At 42.3% G+C, this 27,899-nt stretch overlaps 4 protein-coding genes across 5 annotated transcripts; 1 reads left to right on the plus strand and 3 right to left on the minus strand.

Moving 5' to 3' along the window:
* Positions 1–24: 24 nt before the first annotated feature.
* LOC146693422 (proteasome subunit alpha type-6-like) lies at positions 25–6,378 on the minus strand. The gene is made up of 7 exons (XM_085479276.1): positions 6,082–6,378; positions 5,488–5,582; positions 4,461–4,542; positions 4,143–4,298; positions 3,772–3,950; positions 819–913; positions 25–526 (listed from the first exon to the last, which is right to left on the minus strand). Exons 1-7 carry the CDS (start codon positions 6,155–6,157, stop codon positions 469–471), a joined length of 741 nt encoding a protein of 246 aa, XP_085335402.1. The 5' UTR covers positions 6,158–6,378; the 3' UTR covers positions 25–468.
* A 127-nt stretch (positions 6,379–6,505) lies between these two features.
* LOC146693423 (inositol-tetrakisphosphate 1-kinase-like) lies at positions 6,506–12,898 on the plus strand. 2 transcript variants are annotated; one of them, XM_085479274.1, is made up of 10 exons: positions 6,506–6,673; positions 6,810–6,834; positions 10,472–10,594; positions 10,786–10,903; positions 10,991–11,092; positions 11,252–11,292; positions 11,412–11,577; positions 11,821–11,888; positions 11,974–12,136; positions 12,211–12,898. In XM_085479274.1, the coding sequence occupies exons 1-10, from the start codon at positions 6,540–6,542 to the stop codon at positions 12,348–12,350; spliced, it is 1,080 nt and encodes a 359-aa protein (XP_085335400.1). In that variant the 5' UTR covers positions 6,506–6,539; the 3' UTR covers positions 12,351–12,898. The 2 variants fall into 2 exon arrangements, with proteins under 2 accessions (XP_085335400.1, XP_085335401.1); XM_085479275.1 differs by lacking the exons at positions 11,252–11,292; positions 11,412–11,577.
* LOC146693424 (uncharacterized) lies at positions 12,497–19,085 on the minus strand. The gene is made up of 6 exons (XM_085479273.1): positions 18,831–19,085; positions 16,574–16,614; positions 16,402–16,471; positions 16,223–16,288; positions 15,043–16,091; positions 12,497–14,274 (listed from the first exon to the last, which is right to left on the minus strand). The coding sequence occupies exons 1-6, from the start codon at positions 18,874–18,876 to the stop codon at positions 14,206–14,208; spliced, it is 1,341 nt and encodes a 446-aa protein (XP_085335399.1). The 5' UTR covers positions 18,877–19,085; the 3' UTR covers positions 12,497–14,205.
* Positions 19,086–19,463: 378 nt separating this feature from the next.
* On the minus strand, positions 19,464–27,653 carry sars2 (seryl-tRNA synthetase 2, mitochondrial). Its single transcript, XM_085479279.1, has 16 exons — positions 27,359–27,653; positions 26,583–26,678; positions 26,405–26,434; positions 26,133–26,273; positions 25,974–26,028; positions 25,805–25,868; positions 25,563–25,668; positions 25,387–25,434; positions 24,692–24,800; positions 24,318–24,363; positions 24,152–24,239; positions 23,925–24,037; positions 22,155–22,248; positions 21,882–21,974; positions 21,728–21,793; positions 19,464–19,868 (listed from the first exon to the last, which is right to left on the minus strand). The coding sequence occupies exons 1-16, from the start codon at positions 27,632–27,634 to the stop codon at positions 19,728–19,730; spliced, it is 1,566 nt and encodes a 521-aa protein (XP_085335405.1). The 5' UTR covers positions 27,635–27,653; the 3' UTR covers positions 19,464–19,727.
* Between the last annotated feature and the right edge of the window lie 246 nt (positions 27,654–27,899).

The following is a 27,899-nucleotide window of genomic DNA, read 5'->3' on the forward strand; positions in this document are numbered from 1 at the left end:
ACCAACACACGACATTGCTCAGTCTTCTTTGCATTCAGTTTTATTGTGAGTTGCTTAAAAAGCATTAAGTATGACTCCCAGGGACAGTTTTATTATGATCTTTGGAGAGTGTTGTTATAAACATACAGTCCTAAAAATGCTGTATGATAAATATTATGCACAAACCAGCATCCAACAAAAGTTTAGCTAGTCGCTTTAGGTGCAAGATCAAAATTTAAAAATGGCATTACTACTCTATACAGAACTGTTTTAAAAAAGCCCACTGGAGATATGTGTCCTATCACTATGAATCAAACATGTATCGATCCTTTTTAGCAGTTTCTTCATCAGGTGCGCTTGATTAATCTGTCTGGATATGCAGGTGACCGACTGTGTACAGTGGAACAGCATTGGTAAATTAGACTAAATCAAGCACACCGACTATAGCAGACTATGATAAATCACAGACCGATGTTTGCAAGGGTGTCTCTACTCCCGCTCTGCTATGGCAACCAAGTGGGTTTCAATTTCTTCTTCAGCGAGTGTCCTGCCAGAAGGAGAGGAGGGAGGAAAAGTGGAAGAACAGAAGTCAGACATGGCCATGTTAAGTCCTTCAAAACAGAGAGATTCAAATCCTGTATAATTACCAGACTGACAAAAAAATAAAAAGCATCTGACAAACAATATAAACGGAATGAACCAAAACAAAAAAGTAAACTCGTATTTGCAATAAAAGCACCTAAAATAATAAACAATGCCACGTTTCTTTCAGGGTAAAAATCTAGAGCAGAACCTCAGTCATGACCCATGTGGTGAAACCAGTGTGTGAATGAAGTTACCTGAACTTAGGTTTGTCTTTGGTCACTATGCCGATCTCCAGCTCACTGGCCTTGAAGTCCACTGACAGGACAGAGGACAGACAGGAAATGGCCAACTGGAAAGACAGGAAAGAAAAAATCCTTCAGTCAGAACATTAAAGAGGATTTTCGGTCAGAGCGAAAGCAGAGTACAACTTCACAGACTAACAAGGTGCACAGAGGAGAGAAAGCCGAAAGGAAAATGTTGTTTCAGGTGCGTTTTCCTACAACACAGGTTGTATTGCAAGTCATTCAAAAGGTTTTAATAGTTTTGAGGAATGCTGGTTGATTCTCTGGCATTGGGCGATTTTCAGGCTTGGTTCAGTTTACACTTGGTTAACTGGCCTGACTCCAACATCATGAACAAAATCATGGTTTACACCTGCTTCTATAGTGTGCTCAGGTGACCACTAGTATTCAGGTTTTTAAAGGCCAAGTCAGATTTGACGTTTAAACCCCTCTAAATGTTGACACTGGCTGAACAAAAAGGGAACAGGACAAAAGAAAAAGTACCACCACATCTGCCCTCATGGCTCATTTTTCAAGGGACACATCAGGACACATTAGGGTTTACACTGCAAAAGATACAATATATGGACTAAAGCACAGGCCTACACATTATACCTACAGAATCCTGTTAGTCACAGAGAACCCAGGCCGTGAAGCTCCCAGTGCACACTCTTCTGTTGACGTTAATGTTAGAGAAGGTTTGAACCTCTGCAGTTACTGAGACAGCTGGTGCGCTGAGTGTAATAACGGACTGAAACAGAAGATGGCAGCACTGCATGTACAAGGATGCCAGCTGCCGTTACACCCCGAAGAAGAAGAAGCTCTGTCCCAGAATTCATAGCGCAGCCCAGCTCAGTTTCCAACAATGGCGGTAGCTAGTTAGTTTTAATATTACTCTTATTATTCTTTTTGGGTCACAAAAAAAAAGTTTAACATATTTTCAGGCTGAATGTAGCTGTGTAAACCTCAAATATCTGCTCAGTTTATCAAGACACCACATATTTTCAAAAGCGCTCTGACGTTTTCGGAGACGTCTGTTACCCACTAGCTCGATAGCTAGCCGGGGGCTAGGCTCACTAGAGCCCGTGAGAACACCGGACTCCCGGCAAATTGTTTTCAAACCCACCGCCGTCTTTCGCTACGCAGGTTAAACATGTAATATAAGTCACTTAGATAACTTAAAAATGTTATTCTTTGGCTTTTTTAGTATTTTATTTGTTCCTGAGTAAATCGGTTTGGCTGAGAAATAAAGTTTTTACACAGCTGAATAAACGTCAAGCAGACAACTGATTATCAGAAGTGTGAGATGCTGGAGAATATACTCCAGTGTCCTGTTATATTTTAGATAGCAAGGAGCAGACGGCTGAGTTTATTAAACTTCACTGAAACAACCTGCAGATTTCATTAAAATTTAACAAACTATCATCTTGTCCTTATTTTTAGTTAGCACATACCTTAAATACTTCAAGCTGTAAGCTAATGATAGTTATATAAGAGCAGATGCTGCTGGTGCAGTAAGCTGTACGTTTTACGTCCAATGGATGCATTATCTGATTAGTCGACTAATCGCAAAAATAACGGTGACTAGTCGACTCTCAAAATAATCGTTTGTGGCAGCCCTATTGTAAAGGCAGACTGCATTGCTCGGTGCATGACTTTGTACACATGTGGCAATGGGACTGGCAATACTTGAATTCAAAGATTAAGAGGTGCGGCCCAACACTTTTGTCCATATAGTGTATGTCGTTAAATACATCATAGACAACTCAGCAGGCAGTTTTAGCGATCGTCACACAAAATGTATAATGCCAACCACACACTAGAAGACTTTAAAAGCACTTCTGAAGCATCTAGAGATGCTGTGTCTTGACTGAAAGTTTGTAGTCATAGATTGTAAGATTTTGCAAACACTGGGAATTTTTTTCAGGGTTATTATTTCCAAGTAACCAAATTGCCTTTAACAATATCACACAATGCTGGACAACTGAGCATTAAACAGAAGGTGCTGCATACATAAGATGCCACTGAGAATGAGACCGGAGGAAGAGAAGCTACTGGGTGTCAACCATGTTCATGAAAGTGATTTGCCTGAGCCATGACCAAAGACTTACAACTGAATCAAACGTGGGTGATTCCTATGGAATATGGAGACGACAACAACACCAACTTAAGGCAGCTTTGACTGAGACAATCGAGATGACAGAAAACTGCCAATATTTTGTCGTGACACGGGACATTTGTCTTCGACACTGATATTGCCTGAGAGTTATTTGGTGTAAGGCCAGCATCAGTGATTCTTTACAGGTGAGATGACCTGAGACATGTAAGCAGGGTTCATGTTACTGGAAACGTCACACTTTATGAGGTAAGTTCAGAGTCACATGAATGGCAATGTGAAACTGTTATAAGGACAGGCTGCTATGGTTCATTGTCACATTGACCTGTTTGCTCACAGGTCATCCTCTTGTAAATCATATCTCAATCAGAGATGCTGAAATCATGCAACACCCTCTCCTTCACTGACATACAACCACTGAGATGTTGATATTCTAACAAAGGTAAAAGGCCAAGTGCATCAGAGGCTGCTATTCTGGGAATGAGCAGGTATAGGAAAAACAAATTCAACAATGTATGATGAGCTAATCCTAGGTGAGGCAGATAATTTCAAGGCAGTGACTATACCAGTGATAAAGGCACAGATTTGACTTTTGCAGGATGTAAAAACATCCTGTATAACGACAGACAGGAATCCAATGTTTTATTCAGGGACACTGTTGGTATACCTTGGCCTTTCTGTTGGAGGACAATCCTTTCGATTCCACCCAGCAGCTTTTACCACCACCGCATAACTCACCTTTTCGACTAAAATTGGAGGCATCGCATCAATAATTCAGAGAAAGTGTGTTTTCATCAAGCTTCATTTTACCTGCACTGTCCTGTCATGGTTGAGTTCTGGCTTTTTCTTCAGCTTCTTCTCCAGGTAGCTGTTAGCCTCCGTCTGTTTGGCTCCAACCGCCGTGGCTCTGAAGCCACAGTAATAGCCTGCCGGGTCGCATTTATAAAGGACAGGACCGTGCTGGGGGTCAATGGCCACCATGATCATACCTGGGAGCACACGGGGACAACTTAAGACAGCCGTCCTTCAGATTGTGAACATTCAGTGCACATGCAGTCAGTTTTTAATGAGCTCTTATATGTGTTATTAATGTGTCCCTTAAATTAAACTGTCTTAACTATTAATTATATCTATATATTAACGCAAATAAAATGTGAAAATGCACGTAAGCGCCTACTTACAGCAGCCTAGAGGTCTCATTTCAGCATTCTGCGTGTACACCTGAGAGATATCAGCCAACCTGCGACACAACACGTCTGCCGTGATGTCATAACCAAATTTATACTTCCATTCCCCAGCTTCCACTCGGGCCCGGTGAACCTGGGAACGACTGTCAGCTGCACAGAAACAACAGGATTTGAGTGTAATTACACACAAAAAGAACATCAACACTTTAACAACACATACATCACGTCTCATATTTATTCATTATTATTTATGACAGCACAGCATACACATTATCATAATGAAATGCATGCTGTTAAGTGATGTATACATACCATTGTGCCCGGTCATCACGCAGCCAATGCGAGGTGTTAGTTTGAACATGTTGGTCACAGTGGAAGAGTCCAGCAGCTTATCCTGTAGGAAAAATGATCCAACTTTATAAATCTAGACACTGCAGTATTTTGTCAAAGTAACAATTTAGACTCATGAAATGCATCTCTGATGGTTTTAAGCACTTTGATCTTCTGATAATTTCCTTTTTCCTTTTCTTTTGTTTTTTGTGATGTTCTTTTTCCAGGGTCTTTTTCTCTAATTCACATAGGATGAAATATTTATACATGGGATCAATTATATACAGACACCCCCACTAATCATTGGTTAAATGTGCCTTAGCAAGCTGGACACTTTTGGTAGCCATCAAAAAGGTTCTAGTATAATTCTGGCTGGATATATGACCAGTCCTTCTGCTCGAATTGGTAGAGTTCATTTATTTTGGTTTTTAGGAACATCATGACATCTGAAGCATAGTCCACAAATTTTCAACAGGGCTAAGGTTGGTTCTTTGGGTACTGCTACATCTTGTACCAGTACCACTGGTACAGCAAAACAGCCCAAGGGCAACTTAAGACTCTTGGTGCTCTTGGGTTTGAAAGCCGCAGCTTTACTCCTCTAACATACCTCTTGCCATTGTGGCCAAATAGCTCAATATTTGTCTTGTCTGGCATTAAAACCTTTCTCCAGAAGGCCTTTGTGGTCTCTGAAAGACCCTGCCTTTCACCCTATCATAGTTCCAGCCCTCCTGTAACCCTAAATTGGATAAATGAATGGGTCTCCTGGATCATATCTGGATCCGTGCACACTCCATAACATCCATAACTGCAGTGACTAGATGATGAAGCTGACATAGGAGAATAAAAAACATGCCAAAGGTGTGTTTGAGGCCCTATCGCGTTATATACAGGGTATCTTATTCAAGCTTTTTGCTGACATGCTTTGAGTCATAAGTGGCCTCACTGTTTGGCTTCAGCTCACATCATCATCATCAGCATCATCACTAGTGAGACGCGTTTGAGGTCTTACCGGAACTTTCTTTTGTGTGACCACCACCGAGGTGTCCTTACCCCGGATCCCAACGGAGGTCAACCCGCCCTGAGAGATGGCTTTGAAGGCATACTCTGCATCGCAGCACAAGACACATATGAGAAAAAATAACAACATAAACCTCCCCCTTGATTTTTTTAATCTGATTATTTAATTTATGAGGGGGAAGGCACCGAGTTAGCCCATGATAGTTAGGAAAACAACTTAGAGGAACTATTTTTTTCTCTTTTCGGGATACTTCAAACACTAAAAGCACACATAAAGAATAAAACTAACTCAAACTAACTACTAACTGTGTGCAGTTATTCATATTGCAATTTAACTAGGTTATAAACATTCAAGCTTGAGTAAAAACAGGTATAGCAACTAGTACGTGTTCAACTTGGACGCTAACCGTACTCCGCACCGAAACCAGAAGAAGCTAGCTACTTTTGCTCCATCATGTTCTTGTAGTGTTGTTTCGATTAGCAGCAGCAGGTAGCTCACACCTGGTAATGACTGTGCTACTGTACTGTACACTAGGCATGGTCCGGGTTTGCTGTCAGCTAACACACAACAGAAAATGTCCCTTACCGACTTGGTACAGGCGGCCCTCTGGTGAAAAAATGGTGATGTGTCGGTCAAAACCTGCGTTGGACCCTCGGGACATCTTCCTCCTTGTGACCTCAGGTGAACTTTACTCAATATGTCTATATGAGCACGCAAATAATCGATACTTCGAGTGTTTTTCAAGAGTCAGATAATAGGAAATGACATGCCTGTGCTACTGCCGTGAAAGCAGGCTAATGGAGTAACTTCCCCGACAGGATTTTTACTTTCTCTTTCAGTTTTTCGCTCAGAGCGGCTCCATGACCGGCCCCGGCCGCTTTAATTGGATGGCAGCGCCAACGAGGAAGTCAGAGACTTTACTAGTTAAACTGGCCCTCTCGCTCCTCCTGTGCGGACTCAGACAACCATGACTCATGACTGTCCCCATAAAAGAGCGAGAGGACTCGACACTCCCGAGCAGAAGTGGCAGAGGGAAGGGATGAATGGATCGTCTGTCCGTGCGCGTGTGCGGTCCCTCGGCTGCAGGGGTCCGGATGTCAGAGCGCAGGGTGGGCTGCTGGCTCAGTGACAAGAAGCGCAGGAGGATGAACCTAGACGCGTTCATACGGTTCTGTGCGTAAGTGTACTTATTGTTTTACTATGAGGCTATTCAACTGTAAAATTCTCTATACTGAATGATTTGTCAGCATAGTCTTGTTCATTATGTCTAACATAACAATAGACAATAAGCATTTTAATATTTTTTCCTACAGACACCATGGAGTGGAAGTGGTAAAGGTGAGTTCTTTTCGCCCATGAAATCTTGGCTGTGTGTTAAATCTTAAATCACAATGGCGAGTCACATGAAATGCGAGGCTGAAGACTGGCCAGTTTATTTTATTTGTTACGTATTCGTGTTGATAATTACAGTTTAATTAAGACGAGTGGAACAAGGCAGTGTGTGAGTGATTCTGTGTCAGACTCCAAGGAGTAAGATGATTGTAAAAGCCTAAATTAGGGGAAAATTATTAATTTTTTTTAGTGTAAAGGCTAAAAACTTTCTTGTTTGTGTGTGTGTGGGCGAACATGCTTAACATTGCATGTCTTTGTAAGTGCGTGACGGTAGATGGATGTTTTCATACTTGCTTGATAGCTGTGACACTAGATTATGAACACTATGCGCTCATAGTCACATACTTGCGGCCACAACATTAGCAGTTAGTATCGCAGCCACCTGCGGCCACCTGCTATAATCTGCTTGTAGTGAACTTGCAACCCATCCGTGATCATAACTGTTCAGACATTTAACTGCACGCAAATATCTTCATATACTACTGCATGGGTGTGTAAAACCACCTGGGTGTGTTTTATGGTGATTTAGATTTCAGGAGCAGAGATCAGGAAGTGACTCTTTTTTCTTGTCTGAAAGATTTGCTGGTGGCTTAAAACGAAGCATTAAGCAATACCAAAAGAAAATCAAAAGAACTGCGTGAACAAGGTCTATATATATTTCATGTGGTGTCTTAACCTTTTACATACTGTGTGATGTCATGAAGTTGACCTTGCTTCTGGAAGTTATTACGAGTCACTGTGTTGCAATCTATTGACTGTAGGTGTGCCAGTGACAAGGCCCTGCTAATGTACATAATTATTACTGGCTCTGTGGTTTGGTTGTAAAACGTCTGATCCCTCCTGAAGCCAAGACAGTTGTCACCCCCAGAGGTCAACTCTTTTGTTTTTTTTCTTTGTTCTCTTCTCGAATCATATAAGGCTTAAAGACAGTGCTGACTTTCTATTTGGTTTTATTTATATGGCACCAAATCACAAGAACATTCACCTTCAGTCAGATTACTCCCCTATGACAAGGCGCTTGGTCATAGGTTTCCAAGGTTTCTAGGAAAAGTGGCCACAATTCAAAGAAACACCCCTGCTGTCCTTGCTGCTGACTACCGGTTGGATATGCAATGATTTCAAACTTAAAGTAATAACACAGACTCATTTGATCATGTCTTGTAGCACACGCTTTTTTAGCTTTATTCTTGTTTTATCACTGTTATAGACAGAATGGGGATATTATCAATGCAAACAGTAACACCTGTGTTTTTCCTGCTCAGCCATTTGAAAATTTGACTTTCTATATTTTTTGATGATCACTCCTTAATTGGTGCAGTGATCAGCTACATGTGCTAAAACAAACTGCCATTTGCAACTGTACATTTATTACACTTCAAGACTGCACAAATGAAGATAATATGAGTGATAATATGAGAATTTAGCTATATTAAACTCCTACAGCATAGATTGGCTACATCTATTATGGCTTACAGCTGCACCACCCTGAGCACACCCAATCTGATTTGACCTAAAAGATAAGCACAGTTGTTTAGAGACAGCCCGAGAGCGCCAGGGTCTGTAGGTTTAGTGGGTGGGTCATGTGGTAATTGTAAAGTTAGTGCTTTGATCCCCAGTTCCTCCAGTCTGCATGTCAAGCGAGATACTGAACCTTGAGTTGCTCCTCGTGCATTGATTGGAGTGTGTGTGTGTGAACATTATAAGGTATGGATATGTGTGCGAATGGGTTCAGTTCAATTAAATTTTTTTTATTTATATAGCACCGAATCACAGCAAGTTTCCTCAAGGTGCTGTATATTGTAAGGGAAACACCCTACTGTAATACAGAGAAAATCCCAACAGTCTAATGACGACCTGTGAGCAAACACTTGCTGGCAGTGGGAGGGAAAAAAACTCGCTTTCAAAAGGAAGATGTCTGTGAAGGTTCTCAGTCATCCAGGTCATCGTAGTCAAAGGAGCTTGCAAAGAAAAGCGTCTGGACTTCTTTAAGTTGCTTGAAGACGTTTCACCTCTCATCCGAGAAGCTTCTTCAGTTCTAAGGTCAAATGGTGGAGAGTCCCAGATATAAACCTAGTGGGAGTATCCCCCCACAGAGGGACAAAAGGACCCCCTGATGATCCTCTAATCGCCTGAGCCAAGGTGTGAAACTGGGTGTGGGTCCAAATCAGGAGTAATCAGGACCCTACACCACCGGGCAGAACATGTTCCCTCTGAGCCTGAAGGAAAAAAGAAGGAACACACACATGTAAAGGAAGCACTCAAAACGTGCGGCTATCCTAAATGGGCGTTTTTAAAGTCAGCAAAGAGGCACAGAAAAGAAGATCAGACACCAGCGAGGGAGGATAAGAAGGACAGACGCAACAACATTGTCATCCCCTATGTAGCCGGTGTATCAGAGAAACTCAGGAGAGTTTTCTCCAAGCATGACATCCCGGTGTATTTCAGACCCAGCAACACGCTCAGACAGAAACTGGTTCACCCGAAAGACAAAATGCCAAGACACAAACTTAACAATGTGGTGTATGCTGTACAGTGCAGCGAGGAATGCTCAGACCTCTACATTGGAGAGACCAAACAGCCACTTCACAAGTGCATGGCACAACACAGAAGAGCCACCTCCACAGGACAAGACTCAGCTGTCCATCTGCATCTTAAGGATAAAGGACACTCTTTCGAGGATGTCAATGTTCACATTTTGGACAGAGAGGACAGATGGTTTGAAAGAGGAGTGAAAGAAGCCATCTATCATCTATGTCCACTGTGAGCGACCATCTTTGAACAGAGGCGGTGGTTTACGACACCAACTCTCTGCCATCTATAATCCAGTTTTGAGATCCCTTCCCAGACGCCTTAACGCCCACTCACATCCTGGGCCATCTGATCTTAGGAATTCGCATGATAAGTGGGGCCAGGTTTCACAATGAGCTCACCCGAAACTCTGGCTGATTGGGACCCACGCCCAGTTTCCCACCTTGGCTCAGGCGATTAGAGGATCATCAGGGGGTCCTTTTGTCCCTCTGTGGGGGGAAACTCCCACTAGGTTTATATCTGGGACTCTCCACATTTGACATTAGAACTGAAGAAGCTTCTCGGATGAGAGGTGAAACGTCTTCAAGCAACTTAAAGAAGTCCAGACGCTTTTCTTTGCAAGCTCCTTTGACTTTCAAAAGGAAGATACCTCCTGCAGATCCAGTCTCAAGGAGGGGCAGCCATCTGTGAGACCAATTGGGGGTGAGGGGAGGAAGACAGAGATTTTAATAATTAATGATTAAAAACAGAGTTTATAAATGTGTATAAATATATATAGAGACTGAAGAAGAAACACTCAGTGCATCATGGGAAGCCCCTAGCAGCCTAGGTGTATTGCAGCGTAACAAAGGGAGGATTCAAGGTCACCCGATCCGGCCCTAACTACATGAAAAAGGAAAGTTTAAGTCTAGTCCTAAAAGTAGAGAGGGAGTCTGTCTCACTAATCCAAACTGGGATTAAAGAATAAGATAATGAAGCTTGTAATAAAAAGTAGAAAATTCTATATTAAAAGAAGTTCATCAACATAGCCTGTACATTTTTTTTTCTATTGTAGATTGATCTCACTCAGCCCCTGGGCCCTCAGGGACCCTTTGACATCATCCTTCACAAGCTGTCTGACGTAATTGTGGAAGCTGAGCACGATAGCCAATCACAGCAGCTCCTTGATAACTTTCAGGTAATGCTGCACCTATTTAAACTATTCATGTTGCAAGTCCAGTAAACTGTGTGTTCATCTGGGGCTGCTGACAGAGGATACTCCAGTACCCTCTGCATGTAGTCTTTTAATCTCGGGTGTTAATAATAATGGTGCAGCTGGACGTTTTCATTAATGAGCAGTTAGTGACTCCTCTCTCTTTCCCACCACAGAGTTATGTTTCAGCTCATCCTGACACAGTGCTGCTGGATCCCCTGCCTGCCATGGCTAAACTATTAGACCGCTTTATCTCGGGTCGGATAATGAGCCAACTGAACAGTTCACTCCGAGGTGACTGCAGCTTCTTAGCCCAACGGTAACACAACTTACAGCTCAATCGCAGATATTAACAGTTACTCATTCTTCTTTGTTTGTCAGACTGGCGTATCTGCAGTCCCCCATGCCTCGAGGTCCACAGTGGCAGTGACCTGTCATCCATTCAGCAGGCTGTGATAAGACAGGGCCTAACATTTCCTCTCAGTCAGTTCACTTAATGTCTGTCCTCCACATTTCTTACTTATTATCTTTGTGTGCATGCATGCATGTGTGTGTGTGACTGAAGCCTGGAGGTAACATGCAATTCAGTTTTATAAAAATAAAATACTAACACACAAACACTTCCTCTTTTCCTCACCTCAGTTTGTAAAACCAGAGTGGCACACGGCTCATATTCACATGAGGTAGCTGATTTGGTTTTTCCTGCCTCGCAAAATCCCACTTGATATCTACTAACTACTAACTGTAAAATGTATTCTTGTAAGTTTCCATTTCTTAATCTCATGTGGTCTCCATGCTGTAGATGTGTCTGCTCTTCAGTGCAGCCAGTCTGGCTGATATCCATCCCCCCTGTGTGCTTCAGAGTTTTGTGAACCACGGAGCCGTTTTGTACAAAGTGTTTGTGGTAGGAGACAAGCACTGCTGCGTAGAGAGACCCTCTATCAAGAACTTTCCCTCCGGCCCCTGTGGTCAGTTTCCACCCCGCCAATATTCCTTTCGTCTTTCCCGTCTTTTATCATTTAACTTTATATTTTAACTTTTTTTTTAACTCACTTGCATCGCCCTTACCTTTCTTGCTTTTCCTTTCGTTTTGTGTCCCTTCCTTTTGAGTTCCAGCATTTCATTTTCTCTACTACTTTTACTTTCATGTGCCACTGTTATCACCTAGTTTTGCTTTCTGTATAACAGTTTCTCTTTCTCCCTGCCTGCAGACAGGAAGACCATCTTCTTCAACAGCCAAAAGGTGTCCAAACCAGAGTCGAACTCTAATCTCACGTCTGTGAGTAATATTTCGGACTTAGTTTAAAGCAACAGGTCAAATGCTGCTCATGTCCACCATAAAATGCCACGTCTCATATTCTAAGGTGGATGAACATATGGTGGACCCGCCTTCTCCCAGCTCAGATGCTGTGGCCGCCCTCGTCAAGGAGCTCCGAGCTCAGCTCGGCATGGCCCTGTTTGGCGTGGATGTCATCGTCAACATAGGAACGCACGCGCTCACCGTCATCGACATCAACATTTTCCCAGGTAGTGCCGGAGTACACAGTGACTTACACACAGGAAGACACTGTCGTTTTCTGATGCGCTCTTTTCTCTGCTAGGCTACGAGGGCATGCCTCAGTTTTTCTCCTCTCTGCTCAGCCACATCCAGTCAGTGTTGGACAAACACGCCGCTGCTGGTTCACACACTACAGGTGGTTCCTCTGAGGAAACAGTGGGTGTTTGTCACCCCAGGAGTTGATCACGGATTGGTTTCATCAAAAGGATAAGCAAAACTTGATCCCGAACTTTATCCTCTTCAAAACACACTAATTACTTTGACCTGCTAATTGTCTCTGCTCTGTTAAGGCCAACAAACAAGCAAAAAAAAAAGGCAACCTACAGTACTTGAGTATACTTTTCTGTTTATTGATTGACAGGTAGCATAGAAGAAGATACAGCAGGCACAAAATATAGCACTCTGATTGGCCAGTAATAATACAAATGCCTTTTTTAATCACTTTTTTCCATATTGTGTCATATGTCCTCTATGCTGAGCGCGTCACCTCCCCACAGACGTTTCCTGCAGTGATCCTGCTGGTTTGTGAGATTCATTTTGTATTTCTATAGAAAAAGGAACTACAGTACATTCATGTTGATTAACCTTTGAGCGAACAAGCATCTCCTCTTTGGAATAGATTGCTATAACATCGTCAGTGTTGATTCATAACGTGTATTATTACCACGTGTTTACACAAGTTGACTGTCGGCTCGGCCAGTGTTCAAATACATAAACGTATCGTAAATCTCGGCCTTGTAGAAAAAAGAGAAATATTTGTATACGAGTACCACATGATGCACTTTGATTACATATTAAAATACATTAAATAATTCAGTATTTGGCTAATTATTGCATTCGCGTGTGCTCTAGTCTATACTGTGTTATTGCACTAAGTGGGCCTCCAGTAGCAACCCTGTTAATCCTGCACTAAGTGCATATCTGCCCAGTGTCCTCTTGGGGGCGGTGTTGCTTCATATTTCCCATGACCTTGGCTTACAGACCACATATCTGATATTTACACAAATGACATGACAGCCATTAAAACTGGGATGTAACACTACCTATTATTTATCGACGTTATTGTCGGTGTCACTGTTACCAAAAAGACAACAAATGGCTTTAGTTTTTCCTCTCCTCCTTCCTTCAGCTCCTCCTTGGCTTGTTAAGATAAGAGTGCAAAGCTGGCTGAGAAACCTGAGGTGACACTTTTAGACCTTGTAAGCTGTAAGTACATCACCTCCTTCTGCCACACGATCAACCAAGCAAAAGACAAACTTAAAGTGTGACGTACGTGCAAGTGTGTGTTTCGCTCGTGTCACCCCGGTTCGTCGCAAACAGTCTGGCTGTAACAGTGCGTGCGCCGAATGAAACAAACAATCTTCATTTCTACTTAAGTCGCCAAAGAAATTAAGAGGAGATAACGACTTCCTCCTGGGTACAAATATCAGCAGTATCGTTAACAGTCGGAACAGCAGGGTACACACAGTTATCAGTTATTGCACAAAATATACTGTATATTAAAATACACTAACTACTTATAATAGGGAAACTGTATTTTTTTTTCCTGAAACAAGAACACGCCATCAAAGATGAAACCTTCAGAGTAAAAGAAGCGCTGATTGCTATGATCATGACTCTTCGTGGCTGACAATCTGCAATCAAACTAACATCTGAATGAAAGTGCTGAAATGCTATTGCATCTATCGCCTGTCTACCTCACGCACGTTATTTACAGATACTCGAGAAGACAGGGGCAACGGTGATGAGCACAAGCTTTCAGATTCTCTGGGAAAACTACGTCTTTTTCTTCAACACAAAAACACATCCAAATGACCAAAAGAGAAGAAAAAAAGAGTATTCTTTTTCCCTCCAGGCAATCTAAAAGCAGAAATGAACCAACAGTATGTACACTTTGCACTAATGTCCATTTACAGATTCCTCTGAGTGTTGAAGGGATTTGAAGGCTGTTAAATGGAAACTGTGTGAGCCGAATGTGTGACTGTGAATGCAACAAAGGGGTTTTGTCATTCTGCTGTGCGTGTGGGTTATGGGTATCTTATCCTCTGCGAAGTTCCCTCAGCTCTGCAGCCACTTTGCGCAGCTCTGCTTCAATCTCCAGCAGCTCCTGCAGATTAAAAAACAGATGCACAAGCCTGGAATCAGTGCATTTGTAATTTGAACAGACAAGCTAAGAGAAAGCATATTTTTCAACTATCCCAAACCACTGTCAATGTAACAAGAGACACCCCCCCAAAAAAACCAAAAAAAACCAACAAAAAAACAAAAAACAAAACATGCAATAATAAATGTTCCATTTAATGGAGTCTGGTCAAATTAAATTGACTTGTATACACCGACTATATACCAAGCATATTTACCTTAATGATTAATTGTTTGAATAAATGAACCACTGATTTTATATATTTCAGTTGCATTTCACTCTGACGTATTGGTCTTAATGCTTCATGTTTGATTTTGAAAGTGTAAAATCTTTTACTTTGTGATATACTGAATATTACAGTAACATACATTGTGATTTATCACCTTTTTTTAACCGCATGTAATGTCCTCAGATTTAAACTTTGTCAGTATTTGTTTTAGCCAATTAAAAAAAGTTATCTTACTTCAGTTATTTATTTATTTATTTATTTATGTGATTAAAAATGAGATTATCAAGGTTGCCAGGTCACATGACCCCTTTTGGTTCTGGTATTCCCAGAGAATTTTAATTTATTTAATAAAATGTCGTTATTTGGTGTCCCTTTAACAATACTACATCACCAAGGATGATATCATGATTCTATGGGTTCCAATAACTACCAAGTAACTACAGTATAATTACACTGTAATCTGCAGTTAAGCCTGAATGTACCCATTAATTGTTCTAACTTACTTCTCCTTCATCTTCTTCATCCTCCTCTTCACCCTCATTGTCTTCCTCCTCCTGCTGCCCCTCCTCATCCTCCCTGACATATTCATCCTCATCTTCCTCGTCCTCCCCGTTTCCATCCTCCTCCTCCTCACCCTTGTACCGCTCCCGCTCAAACTGCCGTGTAGCCTCATCGCTCGCTTTCTCCATTACTCTCTTCTGCTGGGGCTCCTTCACCTCCACCTCCTTTGCTGCCTCTTCCTTCTTAAATCCAGTCTCTGTTTTCTCAGAGTCGGGCTCTTTGTCTCCTTCCTCGCCCTCCTCCTTCTTCTTCTCACTGTCCTCCTTCTTCTCTTCCCCCGTCTTTTGGTCCTCGTCTTCCTCTTTCTCCCTGCCCTGCACCTCCTGCTGTTCCTCCTCCTGCACCCGTTTCATCTTCCTGACGAGTTCATCCAGCTCCTCTTGCTTCTCCTTTCTCTCCCTCTCCTGCTCTGGCTTGCCCTTGCTGTCCTGCTCCTTGAGCAGCTCCTTCAACTCTTTTTCCACCTTCTCTTTCTCCACCATCAGTTCCACCTCATTCTTCCTCCTCTCCTCGAGCCTCTGCTTCTCCAAGTCCTCCACCATTTCCTCCTTCTTTTCTTTGTCCTGCTGCTCCTTCTTCTTGTCCTCCACCTTGTCCTTGTGCTCCGTCCCAGCGCCTTTCTGGATCTCCCTCTCCTTCACCACCTCATACCTCTTCTTTTTAAGCTCCTTCAGCAGCTCTTTGAGCTCTTCGTCATTTCTCTCCTCCTTGCCTTTCTTGGCGAGCTCTTCGGCAAGCAACTCCTCGAGCTCCTTGGCTCGTTCCTCCTCGTCATCCCTCTCTCTGTCTTCAATGCGCGGCTCCTCCATCACCTTCTCCTTGGTGTCATCATCCTCTGTTTTGTCTTCTTCCTCTCCCTCTGTCTCCTTTGCGAGGTTGCTCAGATCTCTCTCGTCCTCGCCCGTCTCCTCGAAGTCATTCTCATCCTTCTCATCATTGGCCAGATTGTACTCGTACCGCTGACGTTCATCATCATGCTCCTTATCTCTCTCTGAAAAATGGAAACAGTCAGTGTGACATAAAAAAAGACAACAAATATAAGTGCCCATGTTTTATGGGGTTTTTTTAGTAGTAATATCTTAAAAACAACATCAGACTGAGGCAGTGTGAATTTATGTGTACCATCATCAGCCAGTTTCTGCAGCTCCCTGAGAAGACCCTGATGCCTGTGCACCTCATCAAGTTCATCTGCAAAAAAGAATTAGACACAAGCGAGCCTAATCACCGTGCAATCAAACCGCACACACCAAACCCTGCATGACACCATCTGATCTCTTAAGAACAGCTAATTGGTTACCTACCTGCTAGCTGTGGGCCACAATCGTGCGGTGACCCATCTTCATTCAGTGTCTCCTGAATAATACATTCAACCTAATGGTACAATACACACACACACACACATATTTTACAGTTGAGTAATTAAAAAGCAGCAGACTGATGGATGAAATTCAAAAATAAAGTCTTGTTCCTCACCTTTGCATCATTAAGGGGTGAGATTACTGGCCGGCTTCCCACTGAAACACAAACACAGACAGAGACGCAGAGTGAACACGGTGAGGCACGGAGGGACAATTGGACTAAAAATCAATGTAATCAGCAGTTTTCTATCAGTAAAAGGAGCTGAAACCTTGCACCACAGATGAAGTAGTTTGTTTACTTTCCAACCGTTTGCTCTGTGCGAGCGTAGGTGGAGCTGTTCCCTTGTTAATGTGCTTAACTCCCAGTCCCCCCTTCTCTCTCGCACTCCAGGATGCAGTCGTTCCCAGAAGCTTTAGCTCACAAGGTCGTTTCCCACCCGGGTTAAATCAGTCACCAATACCACACAAGCCAGCCAGTCATTAAAGGCACACTAAGCTGCTCTGCTGGTGCCTTTTCCTCACGGTGATACACTGCATCTAGCGAGGACCAAGAATCCATGTTCATCCTGCAGCCTGCAACCCTCTCCTTCATTATTGCGCGCCGGGAGCGAGGACTGTTTGAAGTGTGAGACGTGATGCTGCTCAGTTCCAGCAGCTTTATTCACTCTTTGTTTACAAATGTCATCGCACATGTTAACTTTACTTTACAAGATTGTTTTTTGGTTTTTTTAGTGGTACTTTGCCATCACAATTATGAAGAAAATCATGCATAAATAAAGGCAAATATCATCAAGTCTGGGCCCCTGACATAAAAAGGGAAAAATAAATAAGTTTTTAACTGTCATAATATTTTTTGACTGACTTAAAATGCCTAATGAGCGTGTACTTCTATTAGCATGAAGTGCATTTTTCTTCCAAAACCACCACTGCCAAGCATACCACACTAACAGTGCCACCCAAAATACACAAAGGAGAATTTCTCTAAGGAAGTTTCTAAGGAATTACTCACATCTACAAAAAATATATATATCTCTGAGTCACATAATGGAAATCAACAGTTGTTTTGTTTTCTTAGTGTTTCTCATCAGCTTATTTATTAAAACCACTTCACTTTGATTGTGTCTATCAGCTAACAACAACGGTTTTGTTTGAAAGACTCCATAAAGGTTCACTTCATCAAACATGACTTCAAATGTTATGTATTCACAAATAATTATAAATAATAAAAGACACTGAGGAAAATTAAAGCTCTGACTTTTATCTGGGCTCTGTGGGATCGCAGCTCGCAGCCCGATCAGTGCAGGATCAATACGGGACCAGCTGATACCACTGGTGCCCCCTCGCAGACACGTGAGCTGCCTACAGTTTGGCCTTTTAACAGTCTGCATGTCCATGTGATGACGAAGTGTGTGTGTGCAAGCTGGGACACCCCAGCACCATAATTATCACCGTGATCTGGCTTTATTTCGGCTTGTCCGCTCAGAAATGAATACATCACGTGTCCAAGTCAAATTTGTGGAGTACACGAGCTGCTCAACAAGCCCCCAAATGTCTGTCTGCATCAGGAATAGGTGCATTTATTATGGGGGGGGGGGGGGGGGTTGAAGGATGCGCAATATGGAGTGTTGGCTTTGACAGATGTGGAGCGGCAGTTGCATTATGCAGTATTTTATATCCATTTTAATGTAATAATAGATTTGGTTGTATAGTGTTAGGGTGGGGTTATTGCCCTCACACACTGCGACACAACTCTAACCCACAGCTTGTAGTATCCTCTATAGGTTACTGACAGAGCTGTGCGCCCCTGCAGACACGCGCGTGTGTGTGTGTGAAGCACACACCCCCCAGATTATAATTGATTACGCTGGCTCTCGCAGCGGCTGGCGCGTGCAGCTGAGCATCACGCGCACGTGTGCGCTGTTCCGCTCACCTGCGCGCGGAGCTTTTTCCATTTGGATTAGTAGCGGACAAAGCCGGGAATCCCTAAACACTGAAATACTCCTCTGTGTGTGAAATGTGTCTACGGGCAGAAGCAGCATCGCCCCACAGGCACACAAACACAAAGGTGGGCGCACAACAAATTATGTAACAACGCTCCTGTTTAGCCTATTAGTCTTAAACCCCTGCGGATTCCGCCATTAGGTTAGCATAAAGCGCCAGTCTGCGCCACAAAGTAGCGCTAAAACGCGTTTATTGTGTGTGTTTCTATCACAAAGCCGGCTCCATGGCGGTAAAAAGAGTAGCTGAGGTAGTAGCGTGTAAAGAACTGGGTCGTCTTCGGCTTAGCTTGCCAATTTTTTGCCGCCACTTCACACTAAAAGCGCCCTGCATGCACACAGTGTGTGTGTTTAATGGATGTGATGAATGCTTACCTCCGACGGCAACCCAGAGAAACACCGCGGTTATCAGAATTCCCATAGGATCCGGAAAGTGAGGCTCCTGCAGGAGATAACCTTGAAATAACGGGCTGGATCTTCTTCACACACCCGCCGAGCGAGGTGGAGCCGAGCCGCGGAGCACAGTCCTCTGTGTGTGTGTGTGTGTGTGTGTCAGGTGACCGATTAAAGCCCAGACCGGTGCCAGAGAATCAGGTTGACGTCCTGTACTTAGCAAAAAATATTTGCGCATCAACTCTGATAACAGTAGGGGCATGCAGCTCTCCTTGGAGTCAAGTGAAAATAAATTAACTTAAACTGCGCTCTGTTTAAACCCCAGCCAACAAGCTCTTCAATGACACTATTAGGATAACACTTTGATTGCAGGCTCCCTGTAGGCTCCATCACCTCCTCTCCTCTAGCTCAATTATTTGAGCAGATCGCTTTGAAACAGCTGGTAATGTAAGGCACATTAACAGGTCTGTATGTCACCTTTGGGAGTTATTAAATATCCAACTGCAAGCTCCCTCCTTCAAAGGCACATAGTGTGTTTTTGTTGTAGAGCTAATCCATCTACAAGGTCTATATATGCAGCCCCCTGAAAAAACCCCCAAAGTAACGATATTGGAGATATACACACTTTTTATTGCTTTTTTCTTATTGTTCCTCTAATTATCCAGACAAAAGACACCAGTTTCATTACATTAGACAAAGGAATGAATCTATTTACAGTGGTCTTCTTTCAAACACTGACAAACTTAATTCACTCTCAACGTTTTTTATGTCTTTTGAGGGACACGGTCAATCAACCAATCCACTTGCATTAAATAAACAAACAGTTATTTATTTATGTAGACGATGGCTTCTGTTTAGAGTGTTGAACTTGTGTTAGTGTCATCTAATTTTAGGAGCCGGCCTTGGTGGTGGGTAGCGCTGATTGGGTCCGATGTATTTCAGTGGAGTGTACTTTGGCTTCTCAATCACTTCCAGACTCAAGTAAGGCTGCAGGGCTCGGGGAACACGTATTGTTCCCTCCTGGTGAGAGAACGTAAGGAAGTATAGTCTTAGTTTCAAAACTTCTTGAAAACATATGAGAAAAAAGAGCTAGATTTTATCAATTCCTGTGAAAAACTAAATACACCCTCACTACTTCTATAAGAATTAACAGCCAGTTGGTGTTATTCAAATGCACTTAATTAATTGATTATCATTGAGTGCGAGTACCTTTACAAAAAGCAGAACTTTGGGACTTTGCTGGTCTGGAGCATTCAGGTGTGTGTTAACACGTGCTACAACCTTCCTAAGAGTGGACATCCCAGCAAATTTACCTCAAATGTTGGCTGTGCAATGCTCCGAGAAGTTTAATGGTTAAAGTTCATGATGGCACAATTATACAAGTACGGATTGTTTGGAAGTGTTGAAAGGAGAAAGCCTCTGATGTAGAAACAGAGCATGGCAGCATGAGTTAGGTTTGAAAAGCTTCAAGATTTCAAGAACAAGTCCTCTGTGAAAACGTAAAACCACGCACAGCCTATCAGCACCAACACAATGATCCAAACACAGCAGCAAATCAAAAGAACAGCTGAAAACGAAAAAAGAAAAAAAAAATCAACCTGCTACAATGGCGAAAATGTTTAGCTCAGGTATATGCGATGTCAAGGTATCCATCTTTTACTACAGTCTAGATCAGTGGTTTTAAACTTAAAATATCTGTGTGGGCCACTTCTGTCATCTCGTGTGAGGGACACTTTAGTGTTCAAGTAGTACAAAAAAAAAACAATCACAAAAACACCCACAAATATTTCCAAAAATGTCGTGTTTTGTTTGTTTTTTGAAATTTCACATTTTGTATAACAAGACAAAGCTGCTAAAGTGAGCACAATTATTGTTCTCACTCTTAACTAACTGAAGCCTTTCACTGAACTACCAAATGAACAAACTGGCCAGACACGTGCCAGCACTTCTGCTATAATTTTGTTTGTATTTACCGAAATAAAAATGCAGACCTAAGTGTACACATTCGTTTTGGACTACGAGTGAAAATTGTTTTCTTTACAAATAACTCTCTCACTGAACTAACACACCCAATCCCTCATCACGTTTGTACTCTCTGCTCATATTGCCTTCCTATTAAGTCATTTTTTCCTTTTTAAAGAACTTATTGTAGCATTGCACTCAACAACAAACAAATCCTCCCTAACAAAAAAGTAACTTCACGTCAATATAAAGTAGGGGTGATGTGGGCCGCTAGTTTGAGACCCCTGGTATAGAGCCTGAACGTGACAGCTCAGTGGGTTTTAGAAAAAATTTAAAGATCCTTGATCTTGAAGTTCACCTGTACCATTCAACCTCAACCTGACTCGGTTGCCGTTTCCACTGCTGCAGTGAGACTTGCCTTTTACAACTTCTAACCCTTCTGTGGCTCTGTGTGCTGATTCAGAATTACAAAACAAATTATTCTTTGCAAACACAAACTGTCTTGTGGCACATAGAGTCACCAGCTTTCTTTACACTCAGTAAAGAAGTTGTCTCTCTCCCAGCAGCCTCAACTTTCCTTTGTTGTTCCACTGTGGCGTGTGCACGGGGCGCATTACTGCAGACAGTTGCTGTAACTAGGTCGAGTAAAATTTATTTAGAACCTCACGTGTATGTGCAAAGTCCCAGAAAAAAATGTTTGGAAGGCTAGGATGTGAGTTTGACAGAAGTGATTTAGAGAAACATGAATCACAACAGTCACAACACCACAAATATTACACATTATACACTGTGTTAGGTAGATGAGCTGACGTTTTATTATGAGAAACATGAGGGGAATATACTACAGAACTGTCTTTCATAATAATGTGGGGGAAAAAACTAATGTGGGGGGGAAAAAAATGCTGCTGGTGTCTTACTTTGGTTTGGTGCGTCTCTAGGATGGCGATTACTGTTCGGGGGATTGCACACGCTGTGGCGTTCACCTAGGATGAGGAAGAAAACATAGATTACGGAGGTGGTATATCTAACCAGCAGCAATATACAGCAGTGCAGCATCATCTGCAGTCTTACTGTGTGGGCGTACTGCAGACTGCCGTCCTCTCTCTCATACAGGATGTTGAGGCGTCTACTCTGGTAGTCTGTGCAGTTGGACGCACTGGAAACCTGAGATACAGAGGATATAAAATGAGCAACAATTATAAAAACCAGTCCGTAAATTTATTCATGCAGGAGTGGTGTGAGTCGCTATTGACTGTACAAACTGAAAGCTTCTTGATTAGAAATAGAAATGAGGTAACTGGAAGTAAGTAGGTAAATGGGTAATATTTATATAACAGGGCTGACCTCTCCATAGCTGTTTCTCCCAGGCATCCAGGCTTCAATGTCATACTTTCTGTGTGCCGGAGGGCCAAGTTCCTCTGTCGGCATGTCTAGCACTCTGAAGAAGAAAATAGTCACAGGTAAGGGTCAGATCTCAACATGTGAGGGATGTGTAAAGTGAAAGTAGTGCTGCATTTTCTGTAGACATTGGGTGACTTGAGCTTTAAATCTACTTTTTTTCTGTTTCACTTCAAATTCAAGACAGAACAGGGTTCAACCAAACTCACTGCTTTATGACTACATGGGATTGTCAGCCTGTCAATGAGCACTTTAGAAGCATTTCTCCCCAGACTCGACCCCTTGGATATAAAAAGTCATCATTCTATCCTTTTAGACACATGTGTACCGTTGAAACGCAGCTCACCTGTTCATATTTGAATGGCCAAAAATGTGACTGACAAATCCTAATCGGGTCACTTTCCAGTCGAAGTTGAAGGTTTGTTTTGTTTTTTTGCTTTTGTTTTTTTCAGAAGTACTGAAATTATTCCAAGCTTTACCGAGAAGAAGAGGGACGAGGTCATAATGTCACCAGTCACCAACACATGTGACCTGGTTCTAGCCATACATGTCCTTTCCACAACATTACCTCCACCATGTTTTACAGATGATGTGTTATGCTTCTGATCATGAGCCATTTCTCTCCTCCTCCATACTTTTCTTAAACACCATTTTGGTTTCATTTGTCCACTGATTTTTTTTCCAGAACTGTTGAGGCTCTTTCAAATGATTTCTGGCAAAGCTGGCCAGTGCAATCCTTCTTTTAAAGGATGTACCAGTTTCTTATATCTGATAGGTTTCTTTTGGCTTTACAGCCTAATGGACTTTTCCACTTTCAATGGAAAAATCTCAATTTCTTTGGACCTCATATTGAGATTTCCAGTGAACTAATGGAATAATAAGGGTGCAAACCTCACCTGGCCAAGAAAACTAAACACTACCACGCTAATAATGGCCAGAAAACATTTATGGCCCCAATATGTTCATTGTGTTGCGCACTGAATTTGACATCACATCCTGTCTTGCTTCAGCCAGTCATGCACATCTTGATCTTTGTAACGTAGCCAGCTGTGCCATGGCCACTGCAGCTGAGTTGAAGAGACTAGTGTAGGATCTTGTCAGTCTATACTGCCATTTTAATGATATACCAGTACAGAAGCTCAGAGACGCACGGATATACAGACGTTGGAACAGAAAGCCTGAGTTTGTAGTGGGAAAAAACAAAAAACACTGGACAAATTGTTGGCTTCTGTTTTTGAGTTCTTCTCCTCCTATATCAGCACTTATGTGGCAATATTGTCTGAGTGGCGACACCTAGTGTTCAGAAAAATACTGCAGCGTCTTAATGTTGGATATAAATACAAGTGACTGTGAGATGATGTTGTGGAACAAAGCGACCATTGTAGTGGGTATACAGAGCCACAGAAACACGGAAAACAGTGTTTACACATCAACACTAAAAATACCTTTACACTTAATATTTTATATCTTTGGTCTTTTGTTATTATGCTCAGCTTTCCATCTTTCCTCACTACACAAAACTATTTCTTACAACCAGTGCAAGCATTCTCTGAGAGAAAACGGGGAGGAGCATCGACATTTTTGCATTTCAGAATATTTCCACAATATCATTTTGTCCGAGCTGAGGACACAGCTGAGGAGACAGTAAGACTGTGTGTGTGTGTGTGCGTGTGTGTGTGTGCGCGCGTGTGTGTGTGTGTGTGTGTGTGTGTGGACCTGTAGTGCAGTTCCAGTGCAGAAAACATCTCTTTTTGCAGACTGACAAACTCCTGCAGCAGCTGCGAGCTTTCTTCTCCTGTCTCGTCTGCCGTCACTCCAAACATCTCCACCTGCACAGACGCACATAGAAGCAAGCAGCCGCACAAGCAAATAACCACTTACATTATCATTGGTTTGTCCATGTACAGCAAATGTACACATTAAACTTCTGTGTGGCTTCTGACCTTATTGAAATGATGAACTCTGTAGAGCCCCCATGTCTCTCTGCCTGTGTCGGTCTCCGCTCTGTAGCAGGTGCTGCTGCACACCGTCCTGCACACAGACACGACAGCATCGCATTACGTGTAATTATTCCATATATCTCAAAGTAAGAGGTGGGGTGTACCTCACCTGACAGGAAGGTCCTTCGAGTTCACTGCATGATCCATGAAATAGCCTGAGGGAAGAGATACAAATGGATGCATCCAGTTTACACATTACCACCCCTCTCCAGATTAAAGAAACGCAACTAAACATACAGAGATCCACGAGAGCTTTTCTTTACTGAAACCTGACTACTGATAAGTTGATGGACAGCAAGACACACGACATCTCAATTCAGCAATCGATCGAATACAGGATTGCTGTTGGGACTAAGCAAACTTCTCTCAGTTACTACACTCGATAGCTGTAGGCTTACTAAACAATACAACACACTGTTGCTGTATTGATACACAACCAGCTGGTTATTTGAAACTGTGAGGAAATGGAAAAAGAAGCTTTACCTGCCACCCCAACCTCTCCAGTTCCAGCCAGGTTGAGGTCTGGGAAACGTGCAGGGTCCAGTGAGTAGACTTGTGAGCTGTGGGCATTGGGCTGCATCCCACAACCCTCCTGGAGGTGGGTCAAATCAGAGAGCAGAGTGAGATTATCTGTGGCTGTGCCCAGTTACTTCAACGAAAATTTATATATAACTGCAAAACAATTCATTTAGAATAATTTAAATTTAAATTGTTTGAAAAATGAGCTGAAAAATGAGATTAATGCAGATGTGCTAGCACCAAAAGTGAGTCAATCCCCAAAGACTCCCATGTTAAAATGCTCAACTTTGCTACAGATATGAATATGTTTACGGCCTGGTTTTGAAAAATGGTTTTCATCTCTATGGCTAATTACAAAGGTTATGACAAGGTAGCCATGTGAATGTATCTGACTCAGTCATTTTCATTTTATTAAGGCTTTAAGTTGGGGGCATAGCCACTTTGAGTGACAGGTGAGTGCCTACTCAGCAGCAAAACTGAGCTCCTAAACTGTGCTTATATCTGGCAAACAATAAACTCAAATTAAAGCCTTAAAATGAGGCTGAAAGACAAGACTACACAGAATAGTGAGTGTCTTGATGGATGAGGCCATCCTTTATGTATAGTGTATGACAAAAGTATTTTATTGTGACTTTAGAAACCTGAGCTTTGGTACTCACAAACACTGCACCCTTCAGCATATCAGGCACAACCATGGGAATGAAGCCCTGTAGGAGTCAAAGGAGGAATCCATGTTTGGCATGTCTAGATATTATATATATATATATAGATATAATAATACACACTACTAACATTAATTATCCGGGGATCACATCAAATGACCAAACACACATACCCGTCGCTGTAGCGTGTCAAGGGCAAAGTTCTGGAGTGCAGCTTGAAGTCTGGCCCCGGCTCCTCGAAGATAGTAGGACCTGTGGCCTGAGACATGAGCTAGATGCCTGCAGCAGTGGACAGAGGAAATGTGAATAGCGCAGTTTATTTAAATTAAAGTAGCTTGTACTGTATATTAGACAGTGTTATAGTGGACATACAGTACAGTGAAGGACTGTAAACAACAACCAGAGTCATCTTCACCTCTGCCTGATGAGTCCTAACTCTTCCCCCAGCTCTACATGTCCTTTGGGCTTAAAGTCAAACTCTGTACCAGAAACACACACAAACGTTTGTGTCAGCATTCATTAAAAAAAATATTAGGTAATCAATTTAAAGTTTAGAAATCTGCACTTCTCATCTCATTAGTCACCTGGTTTCTGTCCCACGAGCTCCACCACCCTCGCCTGGTTCTCATCTCCTATTGGCTGGAAAGAGCAAGAGAAACTTATGCTTAGTGACTTGAGCTTCACAGTAAATCTCTCCCAAGCAGCTCAGGACAAAGTAGTGTGTGTGCATAGTGTATCCTGACCACATCAGGGTGTGTAGTGTTGGGCAGCCTGAGTGCTCGGCCATAGTGTTCCTCATCCAGCTCGGTCTCTTTGTGGTACAGATGATTGAGTCTATTGCGGATCTCTCTGCCATTCTGAAGAGCTTGGTTGTACTCTGGAAGCTAAAGAATAGAAAAGAGCAAAGACTCAGAAGTGGTGCCACATGAGATTTATTATAGGTCAAAAACACAGGGGAGTAGGAAGGTTAACTGACTCAGTAACAAAAGAGACAAGGTTCTGAAGTGAAACTTACATTGGCGAGGGCTTTCTTGTCCTCCTTTGTCTGTGAGGAAAAGATCAGTTAGGTCACAGAAATCTACTCTCTGACAACAACAAAAACCTCAAAGCAGAGTAAATGATGACGCAAACCTCGATAGAAACTGAAGTTCATTCTGGTTATAATGTTTAGAGCTGTAATAACTATTTCTCACCACTAGTGCTCTGACTATATCACTGATGCGCCGCTTCTCTTCCTCCAGCTCAGAGATTTCTGTCTTTACTGCCTGGAGCTCCTGCCACACACACACCTAAAAGGTAGACAATCAGGATGATCGAGTCAAAAGCAAGCACATTAGACAGCAGTGATATTAAGCAGGTGTACATATGTAAAAACACTGAGAACCGATCAGTCAAATTTAACACAGTCGATCTAATTTTAAACAACTGCTTTGTTTTTTGTTTCCCAGATGATTTCATGGTAGGATATCTTATTTACAGTCACAAGTATTCAGACCAAAGACGTCACTTTTTATTATGGTAAGTAGTGTAGTTTTAAGGTCAGTCAGCATGACTAGACATTTTTGTCAATTTTTAGATCCAGGCAAGATTTGCAGTGCCGTCCATAATGTTAGGGGAAAAGACTGGGTTTTTTTCTGCCTCTGTACACCACCACCACAGTGGATTGCAAATCAGGGAATCAAGATGCAATTTAAGTGCAGACTTTCAGCTTTAATTCTCAGGGTTATAAAAGATTTTGTATGAAATCTTTACACATCTATGTATCAGTGGGAGTTTGTGGCATCACACGTTTGGAGCGAATCATGTCCCAGTTACATTTTAAGCAAATGCATGTGGAGGCTTATTGTAAAAACAGATTTTTCAGTGAAGCGATAACACCCAGAAAAACTTTAGAAAATAGTGACATAGGATAAAATTATGGTGTTTTAATGCCACAAACAGTACTTAATTAGTAACTAAAACCGCTTACAATTTTCCTCACATCGTCCCCTCGCAGGTCCCCTTTCCTGCTCTCTACATTCGCTATGACTTTGTCAGTCTCCTCACACACAGCTCTCATGTCCAGCTCAGGCTTGTCACTGTAGCCTTCACGGACATGCTCGTACAAACGACTCCGGACTCCATGCGACAAGCGATGCGGGACAAATACATTTACGCTATGCACTGGACACTGTCTGGCTACCGGCTTTAGCACAGCAGCTGCAAAAACCCCAACTTTAGCGACCATGCCGATGCAGGTCGCCATGTTTGTCTCTTTAGCTGAGGATGCGTTCATGGAAGTATAGGAACAATCAACGCCGTATTCTGTTTAGGCTCTTGCTCAACTGAAGTTTCTCGTGGTTATCAATGTGTCCCGAACATTTGAGGCAATGTTTGTGTATTTCATTATTATTTTCATTGTTATTATTATTATTAATATTTTTGATTTATGATAAATTTATATTTTTAGGTGTCAGTTTAACTAGGTAGCGCTAGTTCTGGCTGTTAAAAAGTCCGTATCTTCCATGAAT

The sequence above is a fragment of the Copadichromis virginalis genome, linkage group LG14 (assembly GCF_057382275.1).
Source record: "Copadichromis virginalis isolate Kocher_CV1m ecotype Utaka linkage group LG14, C_Virginalis_male_GT1.1, whole genome shotgun sequence".
Classification (NCBI taxonomy): domain Eukaryota; kingdom Metazoa; phylum Chordata; class Actinopteri; order Cichliformes; family Cichlidae; genus Copadichromis; species Copadichromis virginalis.